The sequence below is a fragment of the Limulus polyphemus genome, unplaced genomic scaffold (genome assembly GCF_000517525.1).
Source record: "Limulus polyphemus unplaced genomic scaffold, Limulus_polyphemus-2.1.2 Scaffold374, whole genome shotgun sequence".
NCBI lineage: Eukaryota > Metazoa > Arthropoda > Merostomata > Xiphosura > Limulidae > Limulus > Limulus polyphemus.
In genome coordinates, this window is record NW_013665984.1 from 385,770 (window position 1) to 395,145 (window position 9,376).

At 31.1% G+C, this 9,376-nt stretch overlaps 2 protein-coding genes across 2 annotated transcripts in view; both read left to right on the top strand.

The window, feature by feature from the left end:
• The window catches only part of LOC111085413, a 36,361-nt gene that overhangs the window by 22,805 nt on the left and 4,180 nt on the right, over positions 1 to 9,376 (top strand). The window contains exons 10-11 of the mRNA XM_022383841.1: positions 4,349 to 4,485; positions 5,385 to 5,491. Of these exons, the coding sequence (XP_022239549.1) occupies positions 4,349 to 4,485; positions 5,385 to 5,491 (244 nt within the window). The remainder of the gene's footprint in view (positions 1 to 4,348; positions 4,486 to 5,384; positions 5,492 to 9,376) is intronic.
• Positions 1,516 to 9,376, top strand: part of LOC106457795 (putative phosphoenolpyruvate synthase) — a 33,891-nt gene continuing 26,030 nt past the window's right edge. The window contains exons 1-3 of the mRNA XM_022383842.1: positions 1,516 to 1,576; positions 4,299 to 4,485; positions 5,385 to 5,491. The gene's annotated coding sequence lies outside the window, so the exon portion shown is untranslated. The remainder of the gene's footprint in view (positions 1,577 to 4,298; positions 4,486 to 5,384; positions 5,492 to 9,376) is intronic.

Genomic DNA, 9,376 nt, shown 5'->3' on the forward strand with positions numbered 1-9,376 from the left:
ATGATATAGTAAAAGTCATCAAAAGGCTGTATGATATAGTAAAAGTCATCAAAAGGCTGTATAATATACGTAAAAGTCATCAAAAGGCTGTATGATATAGTAAAAGTCATCACAAGGCTGTATAATATACGTAAAAGTCATCAAAAGGCTGTATGATATGCGTAAAAGTCATCAAAAGGCTGTATGATATAGTAAAAGTCATCAAAATGCTGTATGATATAGTAAAAGTCATCAAAAGGCTGTATGATATACGCAAAAGTCATCACAAGGCTGTATAATATACGTAAAAGTCATCAAAAGGCTGTATGATATACGTAAAAGTCTTCAAAGGCTGTATAATACACGTACAAGTCATCAAAAGACTGTATGATATACGTAAAAGTCAACAAAAGGCTGTATGATCTAAAAGTCATTTCATCCTGTTTGTTTGTTGTTGTTTTTTCAGAATTTTTGTGCAAAGCTTCACAGAGGACTATCTTTGTAAAACCCTCCTTAATTTTGACTGGACAGACTAGAGAGTAAGTAGCTAATCAGCAGGACCCACCACTAACTCTTAGATTTTTCTTCCCCAACCGAATAGTGTGAAATTTCTGAAGTTGAAACGTATCTCTCTGCATGTTTAAATAAAACACTTAACAGACTGATATAGTGTTTGACCAAGATTGATAAAGTTGAGGATTAACTGAAAATGTTTTAAAATAAGTACCTTTATATAATGATACCATTTATTTATAATGAGTGTTTGTTTTATATAATGGTAACATTTATTTAGAGCGAGAGTGTTTTATATGATGGTAAAATGTACTTAGAACAAATGTTTCTATATAGCGTTTGTATATGATGGCACCATTTATTTAGAACGAGTGTTTGTAAATGGTGGCACCATTTATTTAGAACGAGTGTTTGTATATAATGACATAATTTATTTATTCAGATTCAAAAAATAATTTTCCATCAATGACACTAATGCCAAAACTTCTCCTGGAACCTTCGGCTAAGCAGTTTTTTTTTCCATCTACATCATTACATGGATTTTGTAATTTGTTCTTTAAAAAGATAATTTCCTTACATTATTATACCTTCACAATTGCTCATCTATATAATGATTTTGTAGACAAAATCGATGAATTGTGTTTGAAAATATAACAATAAAAAGAAAATTCTGTAAACACTCTATGTGATACAGTTATCTAAACAGTTTACTTTTGTATAACCTTTGCTTTGAAATTCTTGGAATTTTGAATATTTATTTTGAGTATTTTTCTTCAGAATATTAAAATATAATAAAACATTTTGAAACGGCATATTAAATTTATGAAAGAACAATGATAGTATACATATATATATATATTGTGAGAAAAAGTTTTTTTCACGATTATGTTTGATGACAGCTACTGTATACTTGCTATTTGAATTAGTTGCATGATGTTGTGCCATCTGTATTTAATGCTATGTTTTACAGGAAAATAACATTTTTTTAAAATCTTCATTTAATTTTGTATGTAAACGTTTGGTAGAAATGAAATACCAAGACCTATGGATAAAAACGAAAAAAGTAAAACGTTTTTCAACACTGGTAAGTAACCCTAGTTACATATAGATTAGTTATAAAATTTAACACTGTCAGTTGTAAAAAAATCATGAGCTAGTTTTGTTTTAACTATGAAATATTTAAGTTTAAAACAAAAAAAAAAATCACACATTGTGTTCTAAAGTTTCTAGAAATATTTGTCATTAGTAAATGTTAGTGTAAAACACCATGATCAAGATTACCCTAGTATTTACTTAACATCTGAAATACGTTTACTTGATAATACGTTTGTATACACAAAATGTGAATGTGCATGCACGTCACAATACGTTAATTTTACGTTTTTCAACACAACTTACACGCACGTACATTAAATCTATCTCTATAAAATCATACTTAGTAAATTAATTTGTGCTGTGAAAATATTAGCATGACGTTATAAAGCCTACTGAGAGGAAACACTTCAAAAACTAATGTGGTAAGAATTATGATTCAGATAATTCACATGGTAAAAGTTATGGTTCACACAACTTAAATGATAAATACTGTGGTTCTCATAATTAACTTTTTAAGAGTTTGGGTTCAGATAACTCGTGTCGTAAGGGTTACTCTTCAGCTAATTTAAGTGATGAGAGTTCTGGCTCAGATGATTCATGGTAATGGTTATGATTCAGATAATTCATGGTAATGGTTATGATTCAGATAATTCATGCGGTAAGTGTTAAGGTTCAAATAATTCACCTATTAAGAGTTATGGTTCAAATAATTCACGTGATGAGGATTATGATTCAAAAAATTAACATAGCAAGGAATTTTTTCACATAATTCATATGATAAGGATTGTGGTTCAGATAACTTATGCGGTAAGTGTTAAGGTTCAAATAATTCACGTGATGAGGATTATGATTCAAATAATTCACGTGATGAGGATTATGGTTCAAATAATTCACGTGATGAGGATTATGGTTCAAATAATTCACTTGATGAGGATTATGGTTCAAAAAATTAACATGGCAAGGATTTTTGTTCACATAATTCATATGGTAAGGATTGTGGTTCAGATAACCCATGTAGTAAGGGTTATGACTTGGATAACTCATAAAGTTAGGTTTATGATTTATTTTAAAACCACTATTTTTTTTATCGTTTCACAGTTTACGTAGAATAAGATCGCGTTAATGTAAAATTTACAAATAAACCGCTAACATGGTGATTTTGAAAGTCTGAAATAAGAATCAAATAAGTTTAGGAAAACAAAATTGCGTGTTTTTAATAAAGAAGGAATTTAATAGTATACAGTTGTGTTGGTCGCTGAAAACAAAACTTATTAGGAAAGAAAAAAGGATATTTGACGCGATACTAGAGAATCCTTAAAACGCAATTCCTTCCTGGATATTCATTTTTATATTAAACTAGCAATGGTACCCAAAATTGCCGGGTTTTAAAGGTAATGCTATAAATATGGGTGCGGATCGACCTTGTCCACTATTTTGAACTGTAACACACGAACCGCTCGCGTGATGAAGAAAGTGCACTTGTTGCGCAGATCAGCTTTGTTTGGGGTCGCTTTCACGTATTTTTCTACCGACCTCTGACGGTAAAAATGAAATGGCTACCAAGCTCGAACGATTCGTTTGATTGTTTAGCCTTTGGAAAGTATACTGGAGTTGTTCTACCATAGTTAATCGAAAGCTAATACATAGAAATTGATTGTGAAAGAACATGGTAACTACTTATGAAAGTATATGGTAACTACTTATGAAAGTGTATGGTAACTACTTATGAAAGTATATTGTAACTACTTATGAAAGTATATTGTAACTACTTATGAAAGTATATTGTAACTACTTATCAAAGTATATGGTAACTACTTATCAAAGTATATGGTAACTACTTATAAAAGTATATGGTAACTACTTATGAAAGTATATTGTAACTACTTATCAAAGTATATGGTAACTACTTATAAAAGTATATGGTAGCTACTTATGATTACTTATGCTGCACTTCAACTTTTCAGTTCACTAACCCAAACATTTCATAGCTAACAACAGATTTTTGTGTATGATATAATAATAGAAACAGCCAAAGAATTCAGAGCTGAACAGGATTTTAAAACATTCAATACACTTTCATACCATAGTCATAAACTAGTTATCAAAGTAAGTACTATTTGCCTTTCATAAAGCAAACATTAATGGATACATTATATAGTTTTATTATAAAGATATCTTAACAAAAAGTGCAATATCATACATATTCAAGTGACATGTAAACATATAATTCGCTGTCATTACGAAGCACATTTACAGAAGAAAATAACGCCCTTATCATCTAAATCTGAATAATGTATTTAATGTTCGATAGATTATCCCGAAGAAATATCGATTCTGACAATAATAAATAGATTTCCGTAGCCCTTAAGAGAAAGCAGCCAGAAAGAATTATGACGAAATTTAGTACATTTTAACATATTTTGTCACATTCAAAATCCGAAAAAATTTAGAATTAGTTAAAGGGAATTAAGTACAAATAATTATCAAACAATAAAATTTGTAAATACTTCAGTTTGTTGTTAATACGTTTCTTCTGTATAATTTAAGAATGAATTTATTATAAGCGATATACTATGATACTTCTGTGTTTATGACAAGGTTATATCTCAGCATCTTTATCTATAATTTTTAATTAGTTTTATAAGCTCAGTCAAAGTTTCTCGAAGACGAATAATCCGAAATAAATTTATTTAAGATATACCATCTTGCAGATGAGCCTTCATCTCCATAATCAATTAACGTATCGCATCCATGGTTTCAGACGTAGACTTAAGTGGGACTGCAGTTATCCCTGAAGTATTAGATTTGACTGATTCGTTGTGCATGAGTTCGGAAGTAGCTGGAGGAAAGGGTATGTCTCTGGCATGTTTATTGGAACTGGCTAGTGAGACTGGACAGGTTAGCTACTTCCAATATCTCTTAATGTTCGTTCCTGAATCATTTAATTTACCTTGACCTCTTTCACACGTTCTTTAGCGTTAATTCCATTGTCTTTTAATTCCACTTCCTATTTTATGTAATGCACTTCCTGTATTACTTAATTCTACTTCCGGAGACACTTAATGCTATTTTCTATGTCACTTAATACTTCTTCCAGGATCTCTTAATTCCACTTCCTGTGTCATTTAACATTACTTCTTGTGTCACTTAATGTTAATTCTTGTGTTACTGCATGCTATTTCCTGTGTCACTTAATGCTAATTTCTATATCATTTAATGCTTTTTACTGTGCCATTTAATGTTATTTCCAGTACCACTTGATCTTTCTTTTTTGTACTGGAAAGAAAGAAATGTCGAAAATATCTAGTAAATCTCAGTATTAAACTTTATTTTAATTTAGTTTTAACCTTTGACAGATAGCGAAAAGCCGACTATCATATTGTAGTTACAACGATTTATTTATGTTTAGTAAATTACATGTGGAAGAAGTAGGTTATAAAGCATCTTTATTGAAATAAAAATAGATTTGGTTATATGATATTGGTAATTAAGATTACCTATATATACGTATATAATATAAAATAATAATTATGATGTTGGTTTTATTTTAAAGAGTTGAAGTTATGCATCATAGAATACACATAATATTAAATACTCTGACTAGTCATCTCACTTATAATTTCTATTAAGTACAGATGCGGTTTACAGAGTGTATTGGTATGTAACCTCAGGTAACAGTAAACATATATTTTTCTTAGGATCATTAGTAAGGATAACATTATTCTAAGAATGTATAGCTTTCAGTATCTTACATTACATTTCAGTGATATATTAACCGAAAAACGTCATTACTGTAGTTTCATGTTCCCAATGGCATTGTACTAACTACTGCTGCTTATCAACGCCACCTAACGGAACATCCTCGATTGGAACAGGCTCTTAGTACTGTTCGTAAAGCCATCAGGTAACTTGGAATACATTCGTCTATTTCTTTAAATATATCTAGCTGCGTTTTTCAACTTTACGTTTATGGTAGATTTTGATGTTATCATCATCTAGCTCTCACTGTGTCCACATCGTCGTGACGTAAAACATTGACCATCTTGATTCTCGCAGACCTACAGACGAATCACGGTTTGTTTGTAGTTAAACATAACTACATAATGGGTTAGCTGCACTGTGCCCATTACGGGTATCGAAACCCGATTTTATGAGCTTTCATACCTATAGCTGTGCCACTGACGGGCACGAGTTACGGAAGTTACCCCAAAACTCGTTGCCTATATACCAACTGTCTCGTCCAGAGGATTCGGTGCTTTCAATACTGTTGGAGTCAATAATCAACCTTCTTTCCTCAAGGTTTAACAAGTTTCTCAAATTAACTATTAAATATTTAAGAGATATACCATGAACTTTTACAACTTATGATGATTTTCTTTGAAACTGAGTTTTTCACTTTCTGATAAAAACAAAACTGAAAACACAATGCTCTTTTTTTCCTTCTCCCTTTAATACACCAATAGTACACCAATAACTCTCGAAATAGCAACTGTATGTACGCTACACTGAATGTAACTAACAAGGTTTAGATGTGTGTATTTCCGCTTAATTAAGCCCCAGCGGCAAGTTTGGAGCCTTATTACTTTAAAATTCGGGTTTAGATACTCGTAGTAGCACAGCACAGATAGTCCATTGTGTAATTTTGTGCTTAACAACAAACACACCGCCTAATTAAACTATGTAACAATGACCCATGAAATGATAAGCATGCGAAATGTAACGATAGGCAACTTTAGCTTGTGCACCAGTTAGAGGATTTGAATAACTTTCCGAAATACGTTTAGGTAAAGCGTCTTAAAACATGTCGATGTTATTATATGAGCACGTAAGTTACATTAAACATGATTTAAACACTCGGGTGAGGCAAGGCTTATTAGTTAGCATGCCTATACTGTAAGTCAGGATATTAATGGCTCGCGGTTTGTTGCCACAGGAACACGCTCTCTGCTTTGGGGCCATAGGTGAGTTATAAGAGTGACGGTCAAAAAACCTTTTCTGAATTCCGTTTATAGTGTTTTAATATTGAAAATAACTGCCAATTAAAAAATGCCACCATATTTTTTGTGCAATTTTTTAAAATAATGAATGTATTTAAAATAAGAATATCAAAGCCTATTTTTAGTACATTATTTTTTCAACGTTAGAAAATTAAGTACTATTTTTATGTCATGCGTCGTAAAATTGTCTCGGTAGATTTCATCGTTTATCCATTCTGCTTTATAAAAGTAAATGAATAATAGGCGAATTTTTTTACTTTTACGATTTTCTTATATTAAAAAAAAAAGAGGTACGAAATCCCTTTAATTAAATCAATTTCGCTGAAACCCGAAACGATTTGTAATTAGTTATGATATTTCAATGAAATCATAAGTTTGTCATGAAGTTCAATGTGTTTACATTATTTAACATTAGCTAAATATAAAGTGTAGTGGAGTTAAAATAAACATACTTTCTCACAAATAAACTGTGTATCTTAATCCATTCTGTAAGCGCTCAAATGTACACTTTGTGCTTAATTAATGAAAAACACCTTTTGGAAGATTAGATCTTGTAATAAATAAAATCATATAGTTTTTCTCAAGGTGATCAAATTTTTCCTTTGAAATAATGTAGATAGTATATAAAGCAATGTAAAACATTTGTGATCCATTGTATTAGTTATTCACTTTGGAATTATGTTAATATGATCATATTAAAGTTAATAGATAGTATTTATTTTACTTTATCTAAAAAGTACATTTTATTAGCGTTAGAATTTTATTTTTGTAGCTTCGAAAACAAATGTCAAGTCAGAAGACTCGAATGCGTCTATATTGAATGAATTTACTAAAAGCGTAATTTTGTCTAAGATGTTAGGTTTGTTCTTAGCAGCTCTAATTAAGAGACGTAACAGTTTGTTGTCCAATCAGGAAAATTTCTATAAACTTCACCTTTCACCATACTCCACAATGCCCCTCCCCTGCTCATCACCTATTGAGAAACTTGCCAGTCTAGTATAATGTCGATGTTCCCATTGAGATCCGTTATAGGTAAGAAAGTTCTCTTCTCCAAGTGAAATTATTATCGAATACAACTTGCCTCCTGTGAAGTGTATTGCATAACATAATTATAATAATACATCCTGATTTAACACTGAATATCACAACAGTAACATGAAGTGTGTTTTGTAATACTTAATATCTCTTCACGGATGAAAAAGTTAAGTAATAAAACATTGAATATCTGATTGTTCGCAACGCACACTGAGAAGTTTCGGCATTTTGAAATAACTGTACATGATTTGTTTCTGAAAATAACTGAATTAAAATAAGTTTTAATTTTCACATGGCATCATTAGAGCATGATTATTGTATTTCAGCAAAGCTGAACTTACAACTGGTTTCTTACTTAAGCCTCCATGATAGTACAAACGTTACTTTAGAAAAAAAAAAAGAACACAGATATACATTAAACAGTGATAAATTACGTTTCATAACAGTATTGGCAAATATAATATTATCAAAATAAATAATAGCATACCAGATATTTGGGTTCAAAAGTTTTTGCATAGTTAAACATACTTCACTGACATTTCTGAAAGATATCAAAGGAAAATAATATATATTAAGTGAAGAAAGCCTTAATGAATAAATGTATCTAACAGTGTTTTTTTTTAGAAAATATTCATTGGAAATGTAGTTATAACTAATACTAAAGATTACAAAACCCAGCCACGATCCCGATTGATTTCTGGGGGTAGTGTTTGTATCAAATAATTCTAAATTTTTCCGTTATGAGAAAGATAGATTACTACGGAAACTGTATTTGTTTTAGTCGGTGTTCTAATTCTGTTTTTTAATATTCTGCTACACTTTTTCGGAATGATTAAGACAAGGAGTTAGTATTACTAATGGTATAATTACTCGTTTTTATTATGTGTATTATTATTTTCCACAACGTTTCGATCAGTGAATTCTCCGGCCGTCGTTAGGTGTTACATCAGACATTTCTGTACACGTCACAAACCAGAACGCTTTTTTTTTTGGAATTACCAAGATTCAAAATGCTGAACCTACGATTCCGAATACGAGTACACTAACCGCTTGGCTATCAAGAGGACGCTTTTTGAGATGTTATTTTACCTCGAGTATTTTTGTCCCAATTTCTTGGTAATACTTGGAGCCATACATAGAGCTGCTGTAGTCATTTTCGTTCTCTTTATGCACCGTTTTTAAAGGGAAAACCTTGTTATTCCGGTTTTATATGAAGTGTGCCGTTAATTCATCGATGAAATATTCAGAATATGACATCGATGGATCGAAATTTTACTCCACTTTCATGCTTTCCTCAACAATCAGCACCTCAACATCACACGCAACTTAAAACATTTACAAAACAGTGACCTTGTTTCGGACACATTAATTAGGATTGAAAGCTAGTATTATCAAACTATTGTCTTTCGCAAGATGTCTGTTAATCCAATATTTTCAAATTTTAAACTACATCATTCTTAAAATATTGAAAGGGGGCAGTTTTGGATGAATTACGTCATATTTCTTCAATAAATCATGTTAGAGATGAACTTTAGTCTGTTATTAAATACTGATCATCTCCTCGGCTATATCAAACAGTATTTTTAAAATAAAAAAGCATAAGATTTAAAACATCACCCACACGTGGGCACAAGACAAGCTTATCATGTAAAACAGACTCGCAATCTGAGAGTCGCGGTTTCGAATCCCCGACACACCAAAAATGCTCGCCCTTTCAGCCGTGGGGGCGTTATAATGTGACGGTCAATCCCACTATT